The sequence below is a fragment of the Hemibagrus wyckioides genome, linkage group LG09 (assembly GCF_019097595.1).
Source record: "Hemibagrus wyckioides isolate EC202008001 linkage group LG09, SWU_Hwy_1.0, whole genome shotgun sequence".
NCBI lineage: Eukaryota > Metazoa > Chordata > Actinopteri > Siluriformes > Bagridae > Hemibagrus > Hemibagrus wyckioides.
The window spans coordinates 16,991,016-17,017,381 of NC_080718.1; the positions used below are offsets into that span (position 1 = coordinate 16,991,016).

General features: G+C 40.1%; 1 protein-coding gene across 4 annotated transcripts in view; it reads left to right on the plus strand.

Moving 5' to 3' along the window:
- LOC131359925 (neuronal PAS domain-containing protein 3) overlaps positions 1 to 26,366 on the plus strand; it is a 236,202-nt gene that overhangs the window by 149,816 nt on the left and 60,020 nt on the right. For all 4 annotated transcript variants that reach the window (XM_058400072.1, XM_058400073.1, XM_058400075.1 and 1 more), the window contains one exon: positions 15,730 to 15,819. In XM_058400072.1, the coding sequence (XP_058256055.1) occupies positions 15,730 to 15,819 (90 nt within the window). The remainder of the gene's footprint in view (positions 1 to 15,729; positions 15,820 to 26,366) is intronic.

Here is a 26,366-nt window from a genome sequence, read left to right on the forward strand (position 1 = left end):
CGGCCGGGTTTAGGAAGGTTAAAGTAGTCTGGTGAGGCTTCCCTCTGGATTGCATTAAAAGATTTATTAACAGGACAGGCTCAGCAAACATGACACGGGTGTAAAACAAGCAGAACTAACCATTCAGGTCAGGGTTGTTATGTTGCCTGGTAGTGTTTAAATTCTGTTCTTTGCATTCGACAGCATATGTTATGTCAATGCTGTGAGACAGACGTGGTAATGTGGTGAAGGAAATGTTTATCAGTTTCTACTACACACCTGAGTGCTGAGCATTGAGCTCTGAGACCTCGAAACAACACACACTACTCACTCACATAAACATTCAAGATATTACAGACACAGTGAAGGTGTTTATTATTGCCCATTGAATTGGAGCCACATTTTATTTGGGTAAAAAGCTTATTAAATAGTTTAATAAAAGAGTTGGATATAGTATGATTTTAAATGAGATCTGGACATGCTGTTTGTTTATTTATTATGTATTTATTTATTTTCCCTAATGTCTGGGTAGCAGAGGAATTTCATTGTATGTAGATGCTTAAGCATTCTTAAAAACAATAGATTGAAACTTTTATATTTTCCTATACTAGAATATATTCGTTCTATAAAGGGATGTGCAGAGCCATTCAAGTGTGACATTAAACTAAACACTGTTCAACTAAACAAAAAACAAAACAAAACAAAACAAAAAAATAGAGACAAACATGACTGAGTGCTGTAATGCAGTAACTGAAGGCAATAAAGCTCTAAACATGTGACCCTGATTTAACAACCTATGCTGCAGACCAATACCAATTTAAAATAAAAATGTTTATTAATTATATTTACGTTTTGATCAAACCCTCACATGCTGAACCTATTTTACGACTTTTATTTATATCCTGCTCTATATTTTCCTGTATTATGTCCACATTCTATGCTTCTATTTGTTCCCTGTCTCCCGCTCCTCAGTTTCACTCACCCTTTTCTTCTTCTTATCCCTGTGCAAACTGTGATGTAGCGATACATTTAAATGTAAATGAGAATGAGCTATGAACAAATACACACGTATTTAAAGAAAGACACGCGACCTGTACAGACACATGGCATTGATCATTTTCGTTGGAGAGGGTCATCTCTATAGGGACACAGTGCAGGCTGCTTCCATCATCGTACCGTAAATTCTTCTGGTGTGTGTGTGTGCTCTCTCTCAAAAAGTACAAGAACAGGCACTGCGTCTGAAATGATTGTTCTGGGCTCTAACTGGGGAAAGACTCTTTAAAGACGTTCAGTGCAGTCGCACTTCAGTAATCCTGCTCCATCAGAAGGTGTGGCAGTGATGTGTTAGGCCACATTACGATAGCGAATGTGCTTGGTGCTTGATCACAGCTTGGTGCTATCACGTTATATCCTGGATTCTTCCACATCCGGGATTCTGGAGATGAAGAAGACCAAAAAATTTTCACGGATCGGAAGAACGGGATTATACAGTATTACAGTCTAGTGCTTTCTAGATAGAATCAATTGTCTACACACTCTGTCCTTCTTCCCAAGGCCTTGCGTATGATCAGAGCCACTAATCTGCATAGAAGAACTCGCTATCTGTGATCTCTGTAGTTAACGTTGTTCTGCTGCTGATAGAAAGATATTAGTTTTTGCCTCATATTTTGCAAAAAAGCAGTTTTTAACATATATATAAATATATTTCACAAGCACTCTGTATAAAAAAATGCTTCATGATCATTCCAGAACATTCCAGATCATTTTAAAGAAAGCGAGTGGAATTGTATGGAAATAAAATTTACATATTTTGACAGTATACTTTTGAAGACAATCATTTATCACTAACAATAAATTATTTATAACTTATTTAGCTATGTTTATATAAATACATAGTGTACTAAAAAAAATTGTTTTTGTTTGTTTGTTTTTTTTTTTTGTTATTTGTTAAACTCTGTAGCTTCCGCTTGAAATAAACAGCTCATAAAAATGGCAGAAAAGTCTAAATTGCTATTTAAAACTAATTACTGCTGAGTATTTCATGCATATTCTCCTAGATCCTCATTAAGAATTCTTTTATCTCACTCGCCTGATTTACACAATTTGTACAACTGTTAATTGAGGAACATGTTGAAAGTACAAAACTGCCTTCAGTTTGTCTTAACCAGCACATTTGAGCAACTATCAAGACACATGCAAATGGAGTGTTTTGCTTTGAATCATCTCCCCCTTTGGATATTGGATAGGATGCATAATGAAAATGTATGTATCCTATTTCTCCAGCACGTCAACAGAATAACGATCGCATGAATATTAGGCTTGAGAGAATCATTAATTACATCCAAAATTGACACGGTCTCAGCTGAGGCACAGAGGCAGCCGCGGAGGGTTGGAGCTGCTCTTTAATTGCTCTGGAAGTTTGAACTGTTAGTAGTTCAATTCACAGGGCTGCAGAATCGGAAAATCAGACGCTCCTCCACTGGGGAGAGAATAAAACACGCAGACCACACAAATGATTTAAACTGCAACATTTCTTGTTGAGATCTGTGGTTTCAAAATGTGATTGCATGTAAAGTTTTCAGAAAAAACGCAGCAATCCATCACAAGATACAGATCTAAAATAACACTGATGTAGCCTTTTACTTACTTAGAAAATGATACACTGGACAGAGTGATATTACACTGTGTGCCACTTATGAAACGGAATGAAGTAAATAATCACTTAATTTTTTTTATTTTTTTTTTATTGCTTTGTCTTGTATGTTACTCTATAGCAGTGGTTCTAATAATTTGAGTTTCTGTTTTAATTGGCAATTAAAATTGAATATGTTTGATCCAAACCTTAATAATTAACACAAATGTATGTGCATTTTTGGTCAACAAACGTTATTCTGTTAATGGAAAATTCCAAAAATAATAATTAAAAAAAAAAAACGTTATATTGCCGTTTTTTGGGAAAAAACATCGTACCATGCTGTACTATACATTCTGGATGAAATGCACTTGCCACTCATTTCTAAATCAAAAAAGACGACGGAAAGCAGGTCCGAGGCCCGTGTTATAGATTTCATACCCGTACATGTATGACACATGTGAATGTCAAGCACTGGTCTTATGTTTATTTCAGCGCTGCATCATTTACCCTGACCTGCTGATTACCATGCATGTAATGGGAAGAGGTAAATTAAGTGCTGATTAATTACCATTTGAAAGATGGAAGGCATGGCAGGAGAGAGAGAGCGAGAGGAAACAGTAAAGAAGTTGACTTAAAGAATGCAGCAAGAGTTTTGTAAATCTTTTTGGTGAAGCTTTTCATCATCACACTGTTCCTCAGCCAATCTCTGTCCTTCACACCTTCATACCTCAACACACCTTGATTTATCCCTGTGTGAGTGTGTGTATGAAACACGTGTGACTCCAACCCCCTATGCCTCGGCGCATCCCAGCACGGCGGCCTGGAGCACGACGGCACTTCAGCTTGACTGACATGGCTAATACAATTCAATTAATCCCCAGACGAGCTCATCTCTCAATGGCCCCTGAGGTCTAAAGGGGAACTGGTATTTGGGAGCAGAGGGACAGGATGAGAGGCTGCTGTGTGAATAGGTCGTCTCCACAGGAGATAGGTACAAAGCAGCCAGTCACTCATGGGGGAATTGAAGTGATATTGAGCCGCCGCTGTAAACGTAGAAGAGGATTACAAGCCCTTTTGGCGAAGCAGCCCGACTGCACACTCGTTCTCATGTCCTACTTACGTCCTTGTGTGTCTTCTCATCTCCGCCACGTCCGGCCGCACACTCCACACCTCGCAGTACGACTTGATTTCCACTCAGGCTTTATCCTCATTGTGAACAAAATTGATCTCTCGCAGTAAAGATGACTTTATATTCAAAACAGCTCTCTTTTAGGATTTATGGCGTGTCTTACAATGCATTGTTATTCTCAACATTCAACTTAACATAAATTATATTATTATATAGCACCCTTATATCATTTAGCTATAGCTATTGGAACGCTCGCTCAAATTACTTCAAAATAAAGTGAAGCATGTGGAGGAACGTGCGTGTGTGTGTGTGTGTGTGTAGTGTAGTGTAGTGTAACATAGTGTTTATGAGAGAGCCTCCCTCTCCTCCAGGCTGTATCGGCGCAGAGCTATTGACATCTTGGCATTTGGTCCAGCCTGTCTCCTCTCCCTTGAGGGCCTGCTTCCTCCTATCCCAGCCGTGTATTGATTGGTTAATTTGATAGTTCTATCACCAATCAGCTTGTTTCTGACCTTTTGCCTTGGCAATGATGGCAGAGTGCTCATTTCTTCATCGCCAGCTTCGCCATACATTGACCTTTGCAGTGAGAATGTCAGTGCAGCCCTTGATCTTAGCCTGTCACTACATTTGTTATAAGTAGGAGTCACCCACGCCATTGACAGGCAGCTTGGAGCCTCCAACAGCACAGCCTGCACCCTACATTTAACACGTTTAAACCTGGAATGAAACACTGACAAACTTGTCCCTTGGCCCAAATAGTCCTATTTATTACTTTTTAATTAAAAACGGACATCAGGTGTTGTCTCTGGATCTTATCTCATAGTGCTGTAAATAAACACATTCATTCTTTCAGTTAGTAAAGTATCATAAAAGTTGTACAGCTAGTAGAGCCATGACCTGCACTGTCACACTCTATATACATTGATAACCTGTCTCATACTGTATATAGTGGTCTATAGCATTGTCTGTAAATGAAATCTATAGTGTGGTCATTTTATGTCTGTACTTTTGAGGGTCACCAACAGCCGCTACCAAATTCCTTGTGTGTGTAAAAACATTCCTGGCCAATAAATTTGATTCTGATTCTGATTCCTGCACAGAAATGTAGATAGGCATGAAGAAAATGGGGACCTGGTGATGAAAGTCGTGGGCAACAAAAGAGGAAAGGACACATTATTAACATTCATTATTAGACTCTTTGTCTGCTGAGTGCCAAATGCGAGTTAAAAGCAGTGTTCTTGAGAATACTAATTCTGAACTGGGCTCTGCAATAATCTTCATATCACAGTAATGCAGATGTTAACACCTTCCCTCGAATTCAGGTGTCTCACCGGAGTCTCTCATTATCACAGAGCCTGCACACTCTTCCCAGGAGAGGCCTGTACATGCTCCTCTCTTCCTCACCCCCGGCTTGCTTTAACAGGCCTCTTCTATCACTCAGAGATAGATTATAAACCGTGTAGTCCTGGAAAAAATACATTTCTTTTCATGACAGAACACATTAGAAATTAGAATAAATGAATTGTACTTACACATAATTATGACCTGTTCATATATATACATATAAAGTGGAAGAACAAAACATAAAGTCATTAGCTAGACCACTGTGCAAATAAAAGTATTGGCCCCCTCATAATTTTTTGTTGCTTTAATAAAATTAAGTAAAAACGTGCTTGTTAATGTAGCTCGCTAACATAAAAGTAGCATTAATAAAGACTGAAGTATGCAAACAAGTGCATTATTATTATTATTATTATTATTACTATTTTCTAAAAGTGTTTTAAATGTATTATGTTTGCACAAATTAAGCAAGTTTGGCTATGAGAAGTGGTGTTCATTCATTTACAAGGTATCATGGGTATAGCTAGCGTCTTTATTTTTTTTTTTAACCGTTTTTATCACTAGGTGACTGCATGCTTTTGCGCTGATTTTTATTTTGCTTAGTTTCATCAATGTTTCTTTATTCTGATTCAGAAACAATTGTCTATCATCCCTGCACTCCTGTTAATCCATGTAGTAAAAACCGTCTGCCTTATACAACTCAGCTGATGTGAAACAGACCTAGTAGCTTGTGCTGTAGTTACAAAATGCATTGTGTTTAACTCCAGAGGGCAAAAAATGGAATTTCCTTCTGTTTGGAGTGGCCAGTGTTCAGCACTGAATTTCTTTGTCATGTCACATTTCACACTGGTGGTTAATGACTCATGAAAGTAGATACTCAGGGCTTTAAGAATGAATTTGTAGTCTTTTATAAGTATTTCTCTTTATACCTAGCCTAATAGGAGCAATATATTCAAAAAAGGAAAACTGTTATTTTTTTCTGCACAAATGTTTATATGTGCAGATATTATATAATGGTGATATTAAAAACCATTCCTGCTCTCTGAGATGCTGCAAGTGCTTGGATCTAAAATTTTGCAGGCATCTTCAACCACTAAAATTGTGTTTTAAGTTTATCCCAACAGGTAACACTGAAAGCCAGCAGTGTCCTGACTCATTTTCTATCAGACTTGCGACCATAAAATAATTCATTTGTTTATACTGGTTGAAAATGTCCCATAAGTCGATTTCTATTCCGCCTGCAGACGGGCGCACCAACGTGATGATAAATAGGGTTAAACATAGATACATACCAGGTGAGAACATTACTTACGCAGTTTGTTATACCTGTTCCAACGAATAAGCAGCCTATAATCAGACTAAGCACAATCTCACATGAGCATCAGATACTGAATGATTGTGAAAGAAGCTGAAGGTATTTTCCCAAAGAATAAAGATCAGTGGATAATAAGACACCGCATGTTTGTGTATTCTGCCATATGCGCCGCTTGTATTGTCCGTAATGACTCATGTGGGTAACACCAGGCAGCTTTTACTAGGGTTCATATAGGCTTATAATGTGGCTTTGGGTGCAGTTAGTGTTGTTTTAAATGTGTTCTCTGAGGTACCATGCTCTATAAATACCCATATGCTTCCCAAACTGCACTAACTCCACCGCCTGCACTTCCGCTGGAGCTTTAGAGGCATTACTCACATAGAATCATTTATTTTTTAGACATGTTTGTTTTGATTGTATCATATTTAAAAAAAAAATGTGTTGTTTGCAGTGAAACGCTAATGATGGACTATTTTGTTAGATGTACGGCACATGGGGCTGGGATGAGTTTGGGATAAGTAGGAGTACTCTGTCTGCGCCGAAGGCTTTGGTGTGTGCTATCCTCTGATCAGAGCCTCTGCATTGCGATCACAATGGTGCACTTATCCCTCTCGCTCTGAGGAAGACCTTTGAATAGATATTTATATATAAAAAGAGATGGATATCAAAGATGGAGGGAATGCTTAAATACTCACGAGATCCCGCGGTGTTTAACCCGGATTAAACTGCCAAGGTCCGAGAGTTCTTCAAAACAAAGACAAGTTCAAGACTCGCTCTCCCTTAAGGAGGTGTCAAGGGCAATCCAGACAAAAGACGAATGTCTTCTTCAGGCGGCTGATAAGCATCTGGGCCCGGGCCGGCACGAAGCGGTTCCTTTTCTCCCTCACATCCCCTCTCTCCATTCAGACTAATGTGGCTACAGTGATTTAACAGAATATGGGACTCTGGTGATTGTTTATCTGGCCCTTAAGGGCACACTGAGTGATAGGCTTTATGTGCAGGAGCGAGGTGGGCCAGCAGCTCCGACGACAAGTTATTGTACTAAAGCAATGTAGCACTTGCTGGAATGATTAATGTCGGGTTCGTTCCCAAGCCCCATATCAGCCGAAGTTCCCCAGACAAAACTTTTGCTGAATCTTAAGTTGTATGCGAGAGAAAAGGAGTTATCCTTTATTGATTTTCCTCCCCTGCGCTCTGGTGTAGCCTCTGTCTGTAGAGGCGTCAGCGCTGGGAGCACTTCCATTCTGATTCTCATTGCATCCGATTTCCTATGGATGGGCTGTAAGTAAGTGGCTCATTTTTTACTGTGCTATACAAAGGGCCTGTCAATGAACTCTCCTGCGGTCGGCACATTTGTTCCTCCACGTAAGACAGGAATGCACAAATACAATAAATAAATCAACACACCTGTCTGCTGGGGAACAGAGGCAGCAACAAAAGACCCTTCCCCTTTACCGTTTTTTTTTTCTTTTTTTCCGTTTAAATGGTAATGCCATCGGATTGTAAAGTTAATGAGATAAGTATGAATGAATTCATCGCCTCCACACCGCCTGTCTCCTTCATAGAAGAATCACAAAGTAAATGCTGTCGACTTTTGTTCTGGTTTCCGTTTTGTTTGTGCTGTTTGTGTTTAGTGAATAAATGAAACAAAACACAAATTGTTATTTCAGCTCTTATTTTGATGTAAGAAAATGAACGGCGTCGTTTAACACAGTACTTTGGCCTTTTTTTATTTTTATTTTTGGCCATCTCAAGTATAATAGAGTATATAATAGAAAAGATATCTTACTGATTTTTCCCATATGTGAAAGATAAATTCCATTAAAATATTTCTAGTAAGCTTTTTATATAATCAGTACTGTTGTGTAAGCTGCATGGTACATCGGCTTTGCTCTAGATCTCTGTCTGTCTAAAAGAAAAGCTCTTCTATACTGAAGATTATCCTTTTTTATTTATTTATTTTTTTTACTTTTAATCATAATGAAAAACAGCCTTTTTACTTAACAAATGCATTTTGGTTTGTCCAAACATTTGCGGTTTTTATCTAAATGGCATTCCCTAAGATAGATTTCTTCTCTTTTTTTCTTCTTTTCCTTTCTTTAAGTGCCAGGAAAGGACTATCCAAGCTTATGGGAAAAAACAGATCCAAAAGACACAGATTGAAGTTTCTTTCTGATCATTTCCTCAGTTTCCTCGTAATATAAAGGGCAGCACATGACCGACCTCATAGTCCATCGTTCATAACATTACATCTCAAAAGCAAATAATAAAATGCTGCCAGCCAATTTTTAACTAAATAAAAGCAGTTTAATGTCATAGATGTTATTTACTGTTCCTGGGAAATTTTGCAGAAAAAATGAATGAAACACATAATATCTTCCTTAGACTGTATCTACTTTGTCCTTAATGAGGACAGAGAAATTTGAATAGGACTGAATTTTCACACAAAACCTTCCAGGATCTTGATATTCCATTAATTTTGCATGTTTGTTGCTATTAGTTTGAGTTGTTCTAATTGATTGACCTTTTCTTCTAAAATACTATCAAATTTAGCTGATCTGTCCCGCACCTTAAAGGAACACACTTAATCCCGATTAGTTGCTTGTAGACAACTAGTAACTAACAAGCAGTGTGCTCATTGCTGGAACTTCGTCTATGTGAGTTATTTTAAATCTGCTAAAGTAAATATTAGGGCTAGTTATTTTCCATATGCAGATTTAGCTGCAAAGCGTGTATGAAAACTCTGTATCCATTACAGCCTCATTTTTCATGATTCAAATCCCGGTGACGTATAAAGCATCAAAGACTAATTGTCAAAACTATGAAAGCATCAAGAAGGAAAATATTCTGCACACCTTATGTTTTATTCCTTTCACAGCACCAATTCAACGCCACGTCCCTGGACCCGCTTCCTCAACATTTCAATATTTACTTCAACAACACCACAGAACTTGAAAAGCATTCAGCTCGAGCATCTCCATTCCGTGAGCTTATCCCCGTCCCCCTGAGTGAGCTATTCAGTCTGCTGAATGAAATAGTCTAACGTGTGCTGCCTTCCTTCCATTTGATGTGCTTTAAATATTACAAAGCATTTAATTATAAAAACTGAAGACAGACGCAGTCCTGGGACTGTCACTGGGAAAAATAAATGTACAATCAAAATTGCAATTACCTGCAAAATTTCAGGGGTAAACAGATCAGCAATCTCATAACAAACACAAGCTAGTTTGCATTCTGAAATGAATACAGTTAGATCCAAAGCAATTTCCTTTTATTTATCTTAGCCACCATGCATAAATAAAGCAAGGGCATTGCAGCAATTAGCATAATTAGACTGTGGTGGTCAGACCCTATGTGATTTCTTAAGATGCATCGCTGTGGTTTGTTTGTGTGTGTGTGTGTGTATGTGTGTGTGTGGTCCTTGTTTGAGTCTGTTTCTGAGTGGTGAAAGCTGCAGAGAAGGCAATTACGCTTGGCAGCTTGAAGGTCCTCATTGCCTGTAGGACTTCAGGAGCTCAGCTAGCCTTGGACCTCATCAACTGACCTCAGTATCTGACATTGCTCTGCTTTTATCTGATATCGCTGTGCCCGTGCACTATTTTGAATGAGTAAGCACATCAAACATCAACTCATAAGTAATAAAACAGATCTGCTGCGCAGCACCATCTGAAAATGGTTCAATAGTGTGAGCTCATCATCGAAAGAGGATCCATTTGACAAAAACGCTATGATTCGATGGCCACTTCAGCCAGCACTAGACCCCTCTGTGTAGGCCTGAGTGTGCTGAAGAGAAGGCCACCGTCTGGTTGCGCTGACCTCGCTGTGATTCATACACCCTGAGCGTACCTTTGCGAGCCCCGGGCCACTCCACAGGCCCTCGCTTCCGAGCTGATTATAGTGTAATTATGATGGCAGCCTGCTGCTGTAATGGAACCTTTTGATGATGGGTCTCTGTCGGGTGCTGGAGAGCTGTAAGGAGACTGACCCTCAGCGCTTTTTACATCCTGTCTCTCATAGTGAGGTCTTAGAGTTACAATACTACACTGCTTTCAATAAGCCACTCGTCTTCGTCTGTGTTCGATTGGGAAGCTTCGAGAAATGAATATCACACCAACTTGAGGCTGGGTTTGGAGGGGCGTTTTTGTTGACTCTCAGATACTACTTTTTGCAATCATCCTAATGGCCTGGCAAACATTGCGGCGTTCTCTTTATGCTATCTGTTCTGTCCTTCAGCAGCTTTTGAGGTCACTTAGGCCCTCCAATCTATTCTGTTCTTTGTTTTGTTTTGTTTTCTCTTTCTTCTATTCAGCCATCTTTCCTTTTTTCCTGCATGTCCTGAAGAATAGTGCAACGTGGCACATGAGAAAATTTCTGTGTGTGTGTACATATATGGGGTGTGTACTTGGTACACACGTATTTTAACCTCAGTGTTGGTTTAGTGTCAGCTCCTAGCTGGCAGTCACCTCCTGACTAAGCCAGGCCTTTCATTTGTTTGTATGGACGTCATATCATTTTATTAAGCCTGTGTTTAAACACATAAGCATTCAAATTAGAATTAATCCTCTTAGAGTTAAACTAAATCCTCTTAAAACCCGCCTCCCCCAATCACCCCCCCCCCAAAACGCACACACACACACACACCGATTTGACTTAAAAATATTTCCAGGACTAACCTGGCTAAAGCCAGTTTGTATAACAGGTAAAATCTCTCTCTCTCTTTCTCTCTCTCTCTCGATAACAGGGAGAGCCCAGTCTCCTCAGCACTTTCTCTTAACTCTGATATTATTGTCTTGTGCCACCACCCGAAGGTGACTGTTATCACTTAATTAAATCCAGACACGCAGGGAAGTAGAAACAATATTGTTGTCTCATCACCCGAAGGAACTTTTCCACAGCATGGACAGGGAAAAATTCATGTTCACTGTCTGCTCTTCAAGTGTGCTGATCATATTTTATTTCTCTCTCGCTCTCTCTCTCTCTCTCTCTCTCTCTCTCTCTCTCTCTCTCTCTCTCTCTGGGGGAGGGGGGATTTGGCTCTTAGTAAATAATGATTTTTGTTTTCTAGTGTTTGCATGCATTATACTGGATCATGTATTCATTTTTTTTACTTTCTGTTGTGTGTGTACAGTAATTGTATCAATATGCAAAGTATTTTAATTTTTTTTATTCTTTTAATAAGTATTTTAATATATTAGCAGTCTGTATCAGTCCTGTATGTAATATACATTTTCTCTGATAACAGGAGTGCACTGTTTGCCCACCATTTGCTTGTATAATTGCCTCCATTCTTTTTTATATCATCTCAGCAGCGTATAATTTCTCTCACTGGAACTATTCACCAACGCAAACCCTGAACCACCTCACCCCACAACACACATATATACTCTCTCTCTCTCTCTCTCTCTCTTTCTCTCTCTCTCTCTTTCTTCCTGTTCTATAAATCTACCAGATTGCAAACAAATCTTTGTAAACTAGCTCCATTTCTGTTGGGTTTGCTGTGTATACACCCACATTTCATTTTCCAGCCATCCATCCACCTATTTTCTACCCAGCGCTCATCCGAGACAGGGTCATGTCTGTCCCAGTGGACTCAGGGCACAAGGTGGGGGACCCCTTGGACAACTCATTACCGAATATTTTATTTTAAACACTTGAAATCCTTTTCTTTATTCGAAACCCTCTGGACTGCAAACATTTACTCTTGACAGTATATTTAACAATGAACCCACACAGTGCACTCTAATTTTTAAAATAAATGAATGACACCGAGGTGATAAGGGGAGATCCTCAGTTTACTTGCAGTCATTTTATAACCAATGTCTGCAGTGGGTCACTCTGCCTATAAAGAGGGCCAATAAATATGTCATGTTCAGTAGGGGCTAAGATTTTTTTCTCCGCTGCTAAGCTGCATGTGAAATAAATGTTATAACGATGCTTTTATTCGAAGGCGCTCCCAACGTGGGGTAAGATGAGTGATTTGAGCGTCCCCCGAGCTAGGGCCTTCAATAAATAAATCAATACTCTGCATCCATATTTGCACATTTCTACATGGCTTGTCAGCTTCGAAATTGACTTGAGTGAAAAATATATTTTTCCCAGCTCCCATGGCAATGCACTAGTTCTGATAAGATGTCTTTTAAAGCCCCTAATCATTCCCTCAGACTGTCTGTCTTTTTCTGTAATATATAATAAATATACCTGATTTTTCACTCTGTCCATATGTCCCTCTGTTATTAACATACATGCACACAAAACACATGCACATCATAGAATCTAAACACTAGCTTATCTAAGGGCTGTTATGTGATTTTCAGTGATTTGCATATTGAATAAGAGGACTCTCTACATCTTTCCTTGGGGTCGGTGTTTTTGAGTGTAGAAGGGAGAGGGGCTAATAATGAGCTCTATCCATCCACAATGAGATGCTCTTTGTCTCTCGGTCCTCCTCTCACACAGATACACATGCAGAGTTCATCAGCCCTGCTTGTTTTGATTGCGGTGATTGTTTTTAAGGGGCTGGGTGGGTGAAGGGTCGGCACAACGAGGAGACCTTGGTAGCGTCTGAACATGTGGCATGCTCCAGTTGCCAGCTGCCCTTCTTCTCTCGACTCTATTTTTTTCTTTGCTAATAATTTATGATGCTTTAATAGTCAACAAGGCTGGCGTCTGCTCATGTGCGTAAATACCGCAGTGTAGTGGCATGGATGCGAGTAGGACACTGGCATTAGATTGATGTCCTTCACCTCTAGCATTTGCTCCTCAAGGGCAGTAAGTCCGGATCGTATTATTGCTTAAAATCATGGCGTTCATATTTGCTCTTATTCGTTTTACATCTTAGCCTCAAGTATTAAACCACAAGTGATGAAAAATATTGATCCGATTTAACATCCTTGTTCTAAATTTTGAGCCTCGAATAAGGCACAATATAACGTTGTCACTGACAGCTGTAGATCAAGCCCCGAAGCTTCAATTCCCTGACTAAAGAGATTCAGGTGAATATGTACAAATACACAATGTGGTCTAGTTCAAAAATTTCCCCTTAAGTTCTTCATGTGTTTGCTGGCAAGCACCAACCCATCTGTCCTAACTCAATCTAGCCTCAATAAGATTACAGCCTAGCACTAAAGGTCAGACATATCACCTGGGATCCAGTCTCTAACCATCTCAGGGCTCTACACAGAACCACTGCAGCTTATTCAGGATATTCTTCTTCTCTCCTCAGCTCTGCAGGGAGAGAGAGAGAGAGAGAGAGAGACTGAGAGAGAGAGAGAGAGAGAGAGAGAGAGCATAAGGCGGCTCGTGAGGCATGACTGTTTTAAACAAATGACATAAAAGGCCCATCCTAATGTAACACATTTCTCCCCCAGAAGTTTGTCTGCCGGGTGATTTATAGGGCATTTTACCCAGTGGTTAGCCTGTAAACAGAGGCCGTTTATCACGGCAGGGAGGCTGACGGAGGCGACTAGGCGCTCCTCCAGAGACCTGGCTCCGCTGCCCCGCACTTTCAGAGACGGGCAGCCAGTAGATGATTGGAGAGTGGCTGGAGGCCACTGCTGGCAATCCTCTCTGACTGCCAGGGTTGGCTCTGTGGGGACGCGGGAATCGTGTGGCAGTGCCAGATCAGACTTTACACAGTAACAAGGTTGAGAAGATCCTCCACTGATGTGTGGGGAGGAATACAGTCCCAACAGAAGCAGAGTACTATCGACTGACATGAAGGGTGGGAATTGTGATAGACTCAAAACGGACACGGGATTAAGTTATTAAGTGTTAGCTGAGGTAAATAGATAGATAGATAGATAGATAGATAGATAGATAGATAGATAGATAGATAGATAGATAGATAGATAGATAGATAGATAGATAGATAGATAGATAGATAGATAGATAGCCTACTCTTTTTTAAAATAGTTAAATGCTAAGCCTGAAATAACTTTTACTTCATCTTATTTTATCTTTTGTTTATTCCTCCTTTATTTCTCCTATAATTTCTTCTGTGATTTTGTGCCCTGTCTTTTATGGATGCTGCTGGAACACTCTAATTTCCCCTTTGCGATCAATAAAGTATTATCTTAACCTTCAAAAGCACTCTAATTTTACCCGAGTATATTTTACATGCTAACATTTGTTACACAGAACTAGCCCTACTACATTATCTGCTGCACGCTTTACTGTTATCCTTGCCAGTGCTAGCTAGTATGTAGCACGCTGTTAGCCTAATATTGTGTAGGCTAATATTTATTCTCACACAACGGAGAAGATATAATTACGGTTTAGTACAGACATAATGTAATCAGAGCGCATTAGATTAGCATATAATGATACAGAGTGTGGAAAAAAGTGTCACTGCTAGCATAAACACAGTTCATATAAATTGTAGCAAATTGAACTAAAGCCTGTGCTGTGTACTGTGAAGTGTCATAGCGAGTGTTAGCGGCAACATTAAGGCAGTGTAATGTAAAGTGTAAGCTAAGCACTGGTGCTAGCAGATGTGTGTTTGGGGAAGCTGTTGGGCTCCGGCGGAGCGCTATGGGAGCTCCTGTTGTCAGCTGCATATCAGCGTGCTGTAAATAGCCCGGGGCTATGCTGTTTTATCGGCGGGTAGAGACCACGCGCTCCTCTCGCCAGCTGCCGCTGCTCTTTTTAGAGCTGGAAATAAACGAGAGCGAGAAAGAAAAAGAGAGACGTTCCTCTGCCCCATCTGTGTAAACCTCATTTTCATAAAAAGGTGATCAGATCGACTGGGGCATTGTGCACAGCGCTTTGTTTTGTTTTGTTTTGTTTTTTTCAGCTCTTTCTTTTCTTGCAAGCAAGCCTTTTTTCGTCTGTTACTTACCCATCTCTCTCTGTCTCTGCTGCTTCATGCCTGTGCTTAGCAGGCCCTGCAGATTATCTGAATCAGTAGGGGACAATATGTAATTAACCTAGCTGACCTCAGTACCTTAATTGTTGCCTGTTGGACGTCTAGTCTCTGAATCTCCAGCAGTGATCTTCACAGAACAAGACTTTTCATAGTCCAAAATGCCTAATTATATGCATGTGAACTGGGAAGCATTACAGAATCCTGTGTTTGAAAATCCTGTGTTATTAACATACATAAATGTGTCTTTTTGTAGTGACGACTTTCATATATTCATTACTCCTCGTGATTTGTTCGTTATTCGTATCTGAAATGATTCACGTTGTTTTTCTTTAATGCGAGGCCTCGACTGTGGTTGTTAGGGGGAAATCTGTGAGGCATCCTTCTGGTTTTTTAGAAAACAAGCCCTTTGTGTGAATGATGTCACTCACCTCTTTTTCCTTTCTCTCTCTTTCTTTCTCTTTCTTCAGTCCCTGGATGGATTCGTATTTGCACTAAACAAGGAGGGGAGGTTTCTGTACATCTCAGAGACCGTGTCCATATACCTCGGCCTTTCACAGGTGAGTGCCTGTTCAAATTTCCTTCACTTCTATGCATCTGAAAGTCAAATCCTGACAAATTAGTGGTAATTTAACACCTTGCCTGTTCGTTGGTCTAGTGTTTAATTTGTACTCTTCAGTGCTGCATGTTTTTTTTTTGTGTGCACTGAATCTAATACAAGACGTTTATTACAGTCTGCTGCTATTGGCTAAACCTAGCAATGAATAATGTAAGTGGCTGGGAAGGTGTGTGTGTGTGTGTGTGTGTGGGTGTGTGTGTGAGTGACCTTGAGTTTCTACACGGCTCTGTTTAGTTTAGCTCCATCTTGAGAACTGGAGAGACTCGACTGATTTTGGTTCAGGTCCTGTAGTCATTAAATAAGTCAAGACAAAATGATATCAGACTGACTCAAAATCATCTCTCACTGGTCTTCAGTCAATAAATTAAAATTTTATTTTTTATTTTTTATTTGTCACAACCATATAGAGTACGACATGAAATGCTTAATCAACTGTCCACCTTATAAAAAATAGAATCAATAAAAATAAAAAATGATAAGAATAGAAGAATAGAATTTCAATGAACATACAATAAAAATGAAATTTACTATACAAGTAGGAAAGGGAAGGAAGTATATGCAGAAATATAAAAATGTATTGATGAATGCAGATATGTGGACTGAACAGTGTGACAGTTATGATTAAAGATGTGATGTCGATGTGTGCAGTTTATGCAATGCAAAACAGAGGTAGTGTGTGTCATGTAGAAAATTCCAGCATTAAGTGCTGTCCTGGTTAAGGGACCGAATGGCCTTTGGGAAGAAGTTCCCTGTAGTTTTCCATGAAGGTGGTAACAGTGGCATTAGTTTAAAAAAAAGCAGAAAAATCCAAAAATCGAAGAAAATGTTGCATATGGGTGAAATGAAAACACTTTCAACCAGATTAAAAGATTAAATCGATGAGTTATTTGCAGCTGAAGTAGGCTAAGGCAAATTCTAATTTAATTCAGCATTAATTGATTTATGATTTTTATCAGATAATTGATTAGTTGTCCCCAAAGTTTGTGGAATTTGTTGTACTTATCTTTAATGTTGGTTTTATCTGCAGTCGGGAGCTTGGCCTGCTGATAAAGGGCTTGTTAAGTCTTTAGTAGGAGTAGAGTTTATTATCTTACACGGCTAAGCTGATCCTGTGATTTTCCTCATCTTAATTGCCGGTAACTTTATAGCGTGTTAATCTGTCTTAGAGCACGAAAAAGTGTACATCCTAGTTAATTATTTTCACAGCTAATTAGTGGGGTTTAAACTTCTAAACTTGACTAGGTTCCGATTCGTTTGGGTAAGGATTTACTCTGTGCTTTTTTTTATTTATTATATTTTTTATTCTCTGATTAAAGAATATTCTTGAGTGTGTTTTGTGTTTCTAAGACTATATCACCAAATTCCATAAACACGCCACAGAATACATGGATTTTATAGTGTATGAAGGAGCAGGTTCTTACTAAGACTTACTATGTTATGACACACATGGTGAAGGTCACTCGTATCTTTTACCACCGACGCACTGGCCCTGAGATTTTAAGAGCTAATGATGGACGTCATTAGACATTCAAGACTTGAATCATCATCCAGCCATTACATCGGGCCGCAGTCGATAGCATGACCTTTTAGCACCACTGCTCAATCATACGGGTGTGCAGACTTTCAGATCCAAGTTTTATTCGCAGAGAGAGAGAGAGAGAGAGAGCGAGAGAGAGAGAGAGAGAGAGAGAGACTGCAGGTTTCCAGCAGCAGTAAAGGAGTGCTAATCTCTCAATCGCACCCTTCCTCAGGTCTTTGATAGTAGATATAAAGTATCCTCTCCTGTCTACAGCAGCAGAGAGACAGTGGTGCCGGATAGTGGCACAATTATATCTGATAAACTTCACAGCTTCTTGCTGAGATTTAAAGCCTTGGTTAACTGCAGCTATGTGATAAAGAATGAAATGATAATTGGAAGAGGTTGTCACCTGCAAGTGTGTGTGTGTGTGTGCATTTTTAAAAAAGTAAAATAAAAAAATTCCATGTGAATGAAATTTCATTTCCTGGTGATGCACGGAAAGACATTTTTCATAGACGGACCTGTGAAATTTTGATCCCTCTCTCTCCAGAGACATTCTTTTTTGGGTCTTGGACCCAGGAGAACATTTTCACAGCCTCTCCCCGCCTTTTTTTCTGTGTACCTCCCCCGAGCTGAATGAAAGAGTGATGTGAAATTGCTTTTCCCTCTGTGGCTATTGACCACCTTGTGTTACATTAATGTGTGCAGACTGGAGCACATAACAGGTTTTTACAGCATGAACAAGCTTCTCCTCTTGTATTGCAGACACTATTGTGATGCTGTACAACCTCAGCAGATGCCCTTAGCTATTTGATAATGCACACAGCGTGGTCGAACTGAAGGGAGTGGATGTGTTCTTGCTCTCTTATCACCGCTGTTTGTGACTCCACTTCCAGATTCCTCTGATAATGAGGCCCGTGTTTGACAGTAGGTGAATCACGGCGATTCCTACCCCTATTATTCACTCCACCAGATGGCCATTTAACCATTTTTGTTGTGCTAATAGCCATGATCATTTCACTTCTGCATGTAAATAGGCATATGCTGCCAAATTCGTCTCGTGTCTTAGTTATTCTGTCCTCCGCTACTATTTGGCTTATGAGCAGGGTGATTAGTTCATTTCCAATAATTAATATGTGATGGATGGGTTGCCGTCTTCCTAGATTAATCACCAGATTTGCAGTGGTGCCATTCAATAAGCCATCCCACGGCACAAATTGAGTGGCAGGAATATAATCATGCCACTCGGGCCTTCTTTACGTGGTTTGTAAAGTAATAAGCAGAGTGCATGGACGCAGGCTGGATGTGGGGTTTGTATGACCTTGTTGCAGGGTCAGTGGAATCCCTGCAGTCTGCCTGCACGCCTAATGTGGAGGTACAGCTTGCGACTGGGCAGCTGTCTGTTTTCTAAATGGAGATGTGTATGTTTGTTTCGTGTAACAGATGGCATTGCGTGCCAAGGCTGATGGCTAGGAAAATAATAATTGCATTATTCCAGCCAAAAGAATATTAGCTTTTGGAAGGTGGCCATTATTCAGCCTGCACCCCTGCCAGTACAGCATATGCACTCGCATGGACTGGATATCCAAGGAAATTGATACATCTGGAATACACACAGCATCTGAGTCCTCATCTGCCATGGAGGCTTTCGATTTAACCCCACGCGTGTAGCTGGAAGCACAGCATCACTGTACACTCGGCGACATGTGAAGGCCATGTGTAATCCACCATATGGTAGAGGAATTTGTCCTCTCTCAGTTGTCAGTCATATTTGGCGACGGTGATGGGTTTGGAGCGCCCGCGGCCAGCCCCTCCTATCTGCATTGGCAGAGACTCTATTTCACGAGTGAAGACCACAATTTTGGAAAAAGAAAAAGAAAAAAAGAGAGTAGGCCTGCCTGCTTTGGTGTATGCTGAGATAAAGCATAGGGTTTGCCACCTGAGATCCATCCAGACCTTCCCCCCTTCTTATTCCACACCCACATCTGCCCCTCCCCTCTATTCCCCTCCCATCTCCGCCCCCACTGCCCCCCATGCTGCAGCCCTTACACAGGGAGGAGGAATATTGAATACATTAGCATAACCATCTGCCTGAATGTCTGATCACATCTTTGTGTGGAGATCAGCTCTGCATCCTCCTTTATCCCATCCCTCATTCTTGCACACTTTACACCCTGCTCTGCCTCCTGCATTAGCCTCTTCCGCTATCTGTCTGACACCAAGCCATTTTGCAAAGTACTTTTTGGCCCTAATCAAATAATTGAATCAGTTGTGGGTATTTTATTGTTTGTGTATTTGTTAATTGTATTTTCTTTCCATGAAAAAGCAAAATGGAGAGCAAAGGTGGAAACGGTGGGTTCTAAAGTAAGTCTGTTTTTATTGATAAAAGTAATATTCAAAGATGTACGGTTGAGAAGCACCACATTCATCAATTGAGTCAACTCTTTCCCAGATATTTCCAGTCTTGTTCTCTATTACGAATATGTGAGTTAAAATATTAGGTTTTTATATAATTTACATTTCTAGCTGATGGAATCTGATTATGCTCGTTAGCCCTGTCCAGACACCATTATGATAGGAATATTTATGTTTTGTTTTTGTTTTAGTTTTAGGGGTTTTTTTCATACACCTGAGACTTTTCAAAGCACCGTGAGATATTCCTGCTGGCTATTCTAACAGCTCATCAAGGCAGAATAGCAGAACAGTACTAAATGGATAATAAGAACTCTTTTATTAATGACGCTGTGGCAGCTGAGGGTCAGTACTCGCATGCAGATTTGTAGAATTGTGTAGGGAAACAGGGCAGAGAGGGGTCATGTTTAATTGAGCCACCTTGAATTTCTTTCTGCTTCCTCCCTACACACACATGCACACACACACACACACACACGCACACACACACATGCACACTGACCCCACAGGCCTTAACTTCGTATGAGCTTGAGATGGTGAGGAGTGTTGAGAACAGGTGTGTAAAAGAAGTATAGTTGTGTGAAAGGAAAGTGCTCATGCTCTGCGAGCTGCAGGAATCATGCCGTCATTTTAAAGTAGGGTGGTGTTCTTTTAGTTAAGAAAATAACGCCACAGGAATCTGATTTTCGGATGCGTTCTTTAGAGCGACTGATACAATTTGACATGAAAAGCTTCACTGAATTTTAAAAGGAATCTTTCGATTCTGACTCTTTTCCATGTCACGTTGCACCAACTGCTGGAAAGAAAACCTTACACCAAAATGTCATCTGTTCCTGACATCTACATTAATGATTATTGCTGACAGTGAAAAATCTCCACAATGCTAGAGGGTCGAAATGCATAAATCTGGAACAGATACATGATTTATAGCCCATTACATTTTATGTAGGAATACAGGATTTAATTCTCAGAAGGACAATAGAAAATATCCGTAATAAGATGTGAAAGGGAAGGGAAGAAAAACACGATTTATTCATTTCACAAACGCTGGTTTTCTGAAGTCATTAATAGTCACTAAAAATCTTTCTGCTGTTCCTCTAGCAATAAGTACAGACTGTGTATCTCAGGTGAGAGGAGAAGAGAGACGAGGGAAGGGGAGGTTTCTCAGCCTACACCAGCCACTGTCTTTACACAGCGCATGGCTAAAAAACATTATCAGTTCACAACATTTAAATTGATAAATGCGCCAACCCAAAGACTACAAGGGCACTTTGAAAAGCAAATAGCGATCTGGCGAAGAAATTGATTTTTTCCCCCTCAAAATGGCTGCATGATGCATCATTTGACTGTGCTGTGTCCAAGTGCTTGACAGAGATAATCTCGGCAATCCCTCGGGTGACCTTATCGTTCCTGGCATTGCAGGCCTGTCTGCACGCCCGTCTTTGTGCATGTCAAGGTTTCAGAGGGCAACGTTCTTTTGGGAGCCAAAGTTTCCAGCTTCTTCGTTTTGTTATCATAACAAAATAATAATAATTAAAAAAAACCACACAATATAAAAAAGAATCAGCACGGATCTCAAAGTCAGCAAGGTCTGTTAATAATTGGCTGAATGTAAATTCGAGGCAGGACATCAGCGCAGTGGAGAGCCTGCCACGCTTATTGTGTAAGTCTAGACGGTGCTGTAGTCATGCTTAAATGACTCGCGAGTGAATTCAGAGCGCAGATACCGAGGTGATGTTTATTAACCTTCTCAGATGAAACGTTCCGAATTGGGATCAGCTTCTGCTTTTCAGATACTTTTCAGATAATTCTATAATATGGGCAAGGAGACTCTGATTCAAGGTCAGCCCTGTGTCTCAAAAGAGTAAAAGAGGAAAGACAGATAGATTGAGAAGAATGGAAGAAAGAGAATCCGCCTGGGAGAAACGAGGCGACTACTGAAACTCGTGAGCAGATGGGTTGGCAGTACGTTGTCAAGGTCACACAACTTTTGAGATAATTGTCTGGTTTTGGCTTTTATACAAATTCCTTTGTTAACAGATTTTTTTTCCATACTGAGTCACAAACACTCAGAATCAATAAAGAATCTGTGACCTGTATCCCCCACTGTAGTAATTGATATATAGTTTCTGATGTGTTTAAATCTATTTCCAGTGCATTAAAGCAGGCATTTGGGTTAGACATTGCCTATATCTAGATGAGGCGGTTGGACTGGATCTGTTTTAAGTCACCTGTATGGAGCAGGCTGTGGAGCCTCGCTGCTATCACCCATATCTAAATGGTTCTTTGATAAGCACAGTGGCCAGATTTCTCCCTGTCCTCCAGCTCATGTCTGATACGGTCGCTCTCATTTTAGATGTCTGCTGCCACTTATTAATATCTGATGCTGAATCTGTCCGATCCCATCTCCAGCGTGCTGACACAGGGAGATTTTTTTTTTTTACCTGCCTTTGATCTGAATGGTGATCTGAAATGGAGGAATCTAGGATAGGGAATATGACAAATACAATTTCGGAGCTATTTTATGATCAGCGGTGGATAAGGTTTCATTTTAAACTGTTTAGATTTATATTTCACACTTTTACACAGGCAGATTTCTCAGCTTTAATATCTTTGTCAAGCCAGGCAGAGAAGTTTAATATTCTTTAAATCCGAGCTAAGAAAGGAGACTACTCAGACTACAGTAATTTACCATGAACATACAATAATTTACAGTAAGCAACACCGATTATATCACTTAATTGTGGTGAAATGTCCTTTTCTGTGTGTTACATTTATCCAGGCTTCAATCTACAGCACTGTTTTAATTTCATGATGGAATATTGGACTTGTAAAGAGATTAGAGTTGTGTGCTGCTGAAAATGGATTAGTTTATTTATTTATTTATTTATTTTGGCATGAGGGAGAGGGAGAAAAAGTGCTTTGAACAGATGGATAGGTGAGTGGTGGCCAAGAGAGTGCTCATATTTCACAGCGCTGGCGGGACCCGGCGTCTGCTCACAGGTGTGTCATGTTAAAGGTGAGTTGTGTTAACTCCAGCATCTCTCTGGCACATCGCAGTACATGCTATTGACCGTACAGGATGCTACAGAATGTCTGCCGCAGTGAAAAGTTCAGCACACGCTGCACCACGTGCCAGGAGAGCAACGGAAATGTGCTGTGCATCCAAATATCATGTGGTACCAGAAGCACTACATATGGGATTTAATATAATGAAGCAGTCTGATTAGTCTGATTAATAATTAAATATGTACCTTTAGCACAGGTATTAGCTCGACTAAAATGAAAAATAATCCATTACTCTGTCCTCCATCCCCCTTCTTTTTCTTTTTTTTTTTAGAAGCCAGCTGGACACTTTACCATGGCAGATCCTGTTAGATGCTGTAAAATGTTTTTGTAATCGCTTTGTGTATTAAAGTCTGAAGCAGGAAACCCATCATATAAGGGTATAAAAAGTCCAATGAGGCCTTGTGACTCTTGCCATGGAGAATAATAGATGAGACTTGACCCTCTCTAAAAGAGGAGCACAGACGTGGACACCATATGTACCACCTATTACCATTTTCTCACCTAGGGAAAAAAATAAGAGCATTACTGAGACTTAGGAAGCGGCGAGAGAAGCAAGAAAGAAAATGAGGTATGAATAGAAGACTGCATGAGGAGGATTTTTTTTTTTAATCATCAGAGCATCTTACTGTGGCTGTGTGCTGATTAGGACATTTTGTATTTTGTAATGTTGTATAATTTGCGAAAATAAAGCGGTTTCACCGAAATAACTCTCAGCATCCGTGAAACTGCGATGGTTATGTCGCTCTAGTTTCACAGAAAGAACAGCTTGGATACTATTACTATTAGGATACTGTTAGTTGCTCCGAAGGCACATATCGTTTCCGTTCCATTAATATGACTAATACATTTGTCTGTATTTATGTACACGAGCTTTTACAAATGAGACTTAATTATGGTTACTTAATGAGGCTGCTGTGAACAGACAGCCCTGTACCACTACTATGAGCAGATAAGAGAAAGAATTTGGTTGGAGGTTTTTCCAAATGTCACTGCTACTTTGTGTACAAGCATGATAACTTCATCCATCCATTATCATGAGTAGCACCTGCGATGATGCACAGCACACTCTGGCCTGTATGATAGATAATTAGTAATGAATCAATACTTAGAGTTGGGAGCGGACGAAGAAAGAAGTACGGCGCAGCTTGGAACTGATAAAAGAGTAAAATAAACAGGCGAGGAGCATCAGGGACGGCAATGAAGGATGAGCGCGCTCCTTCATTCCGCCTCCGAGTCGCATCTCTGTTTTTGGGGCACATATAATATCTGTTCTTCATCCTTTTGGCCCTGTTCTGATAGGACTGCATTCAGAAAGAGGAATGTCAGGCACGGTATCTGCTGCTGGGCCAGAGGCACTTTCTAATCCCTTTACATCCATCAGACACGACACGTGAATGGGAAAAGGAATCTCGTCATTTGCCTCATAACAAGTGAGAAACAGTTTGCGGGATAATGACGAGCGTATGAGTGATAGTGAGTATTAGTTCGGCTTTGATGATCATTAGTGCAGCAAATTTGACTCTAGCAGGTAAGACATGCTCAATATGGCTATGAGAAATGTGCATCCTAAAAGTTCTAGCTGGAACACTTGGATACAAGCGGAGCGGTGCGTGATGCATGTCGGCCGTTGTCGTGATGGAGGAGAGGGAATCCCATTTGAAGAGAGCGAACGAGACGGAGAGGAAGCGAGAAACAGAAAACGGGGTATAAGGAGATCTCATTCCCTCCTCAATAATGTGGGATAAAGACATGGTTTCACATATGGCGTATTGGTAATGGCTCGCCCCAGCACAAATCCTCTCATTTAAGTGCAAATGGCTGTCATTTTGGGAAGCCTGAGCAGCTGCCTGCCAATGTCAGCCTAACCCTATGCTAAGACTTTTATTTTGTTTTAGCCATTCTTTAAAGTGAAACACATGAAAAGAGCAGAATTCAAAAATAATAGGGCCTCTATAAAGTAACAATACTGCTGTTTTTCTTTTAAAATTTCTCTGTCATATTATTTTTAGCTACACAGTACAGATGTCATATTTAGGATCCCGGTGTACATCATTACATTTAGTAAGCAGAGCAAATGCAGTATATTTTCTGCTTCTCTTACCCTTTTTTAACCCTCAGCTCTAATAACGGGTATAGTATGACATATTCTCCTTCATATTATGAAAAGATCTGCCCGATACCGAACCCGCAGGCCCGTAAATGCAAATCCTCTCTTTGCATAACGGGGTGTGGGGGATTAAGTTCTCCTTATTCTACACTGAGATTTGACACGCAGTTATAAAGATACTGCAACAGGTGACTCGAACATCTATTTGAGAATGCATTAAACATTTAATAAATTCCAGCATTTTTAGCACAGAGTGTGTCCCAGGAGGCAGGAAGGACAATCAGTTTGGTAACATCCTGGCTTAAGGTGTAGATTGGGTCTTTCTATGAAAATCAGTAAAGGGACTGGGGATGACTCATCAGATGTGAGATCATGCGAATGCAAGCTGTGCAGCTAGAAGCAGTGGCACAAGAACGAAAGAGATTTTACTTATATAGAAATAAATACGTTCAACAATAGCAGGATGCACAGAAACCTGGGTGTAGATTAACAACCCTAGTGAGCAAGCCAGAAGAGACAGAGCCGAGGAAAAACTCCCTGAGACCAGAATGAGGAAGAAAGTTCCAGGCTTAAAAGGCAATCCATCCTGCTTTGGGTGACACAGGATAGTATAAGGGTGTATAAGGGATAGAAGGTAAAATGGTCTTTTCTATTGTATGAATGTTTTGAGTTTTTTTTTTTTTTTTTATAATTATTATTATTTTAATAAGGTAATAACGGGAGCTATAAGGTTACGATACTTCTAGTTTAATTACGCATGTTCTTCCGATGCTCTTTGTACAGACGGGCCCTGGACACATAATGAAATTTTTATGAAGCCTGATTGTCAACAGCTATTAGTGAAATACTCAGGAGAGATTAGGATATTGTTTTTTAGTCACTACAAGCGTCATTTTTGCTCTACACATACCAGAGTGACGTGGCTCCTCTTAAGGCCACAGGTTTTAAATTATGAACGCATTTGGGTAGATTTGTTTATATCATGCAAGGCCACAGATCAATCAGTCTGGAACTGCGAGCTTGAATATCTTACTTCAGTAGGGTAAAAAAAAAAAAAAAAAAGAGCTTGTTTTGATGATGCTGTCACTAAAAAGTCATTTAGCCCGAGGCAGGCCATCTACGTCCCTTGCCGTTTAGATTGGTTTAGAGAAACACTGGAATGCAGAATATCAAATGCGTGTCTATAATGGTGTCTTTCAGTGCTGTTCAGAATGCAGTATACGAACAGGGTATAACTTCTTTTTTTTTGTTTGTAATAAATGCTCTAGGTAGATTTTAATAAGTTCTTTCTGGTTGCACTAAATGAAATGGCTATTGCTGTGCTGGATAAATATCTTGCATTATACAGCTGCAAAATGCAACAGCAGCATCTTCTCTGCTT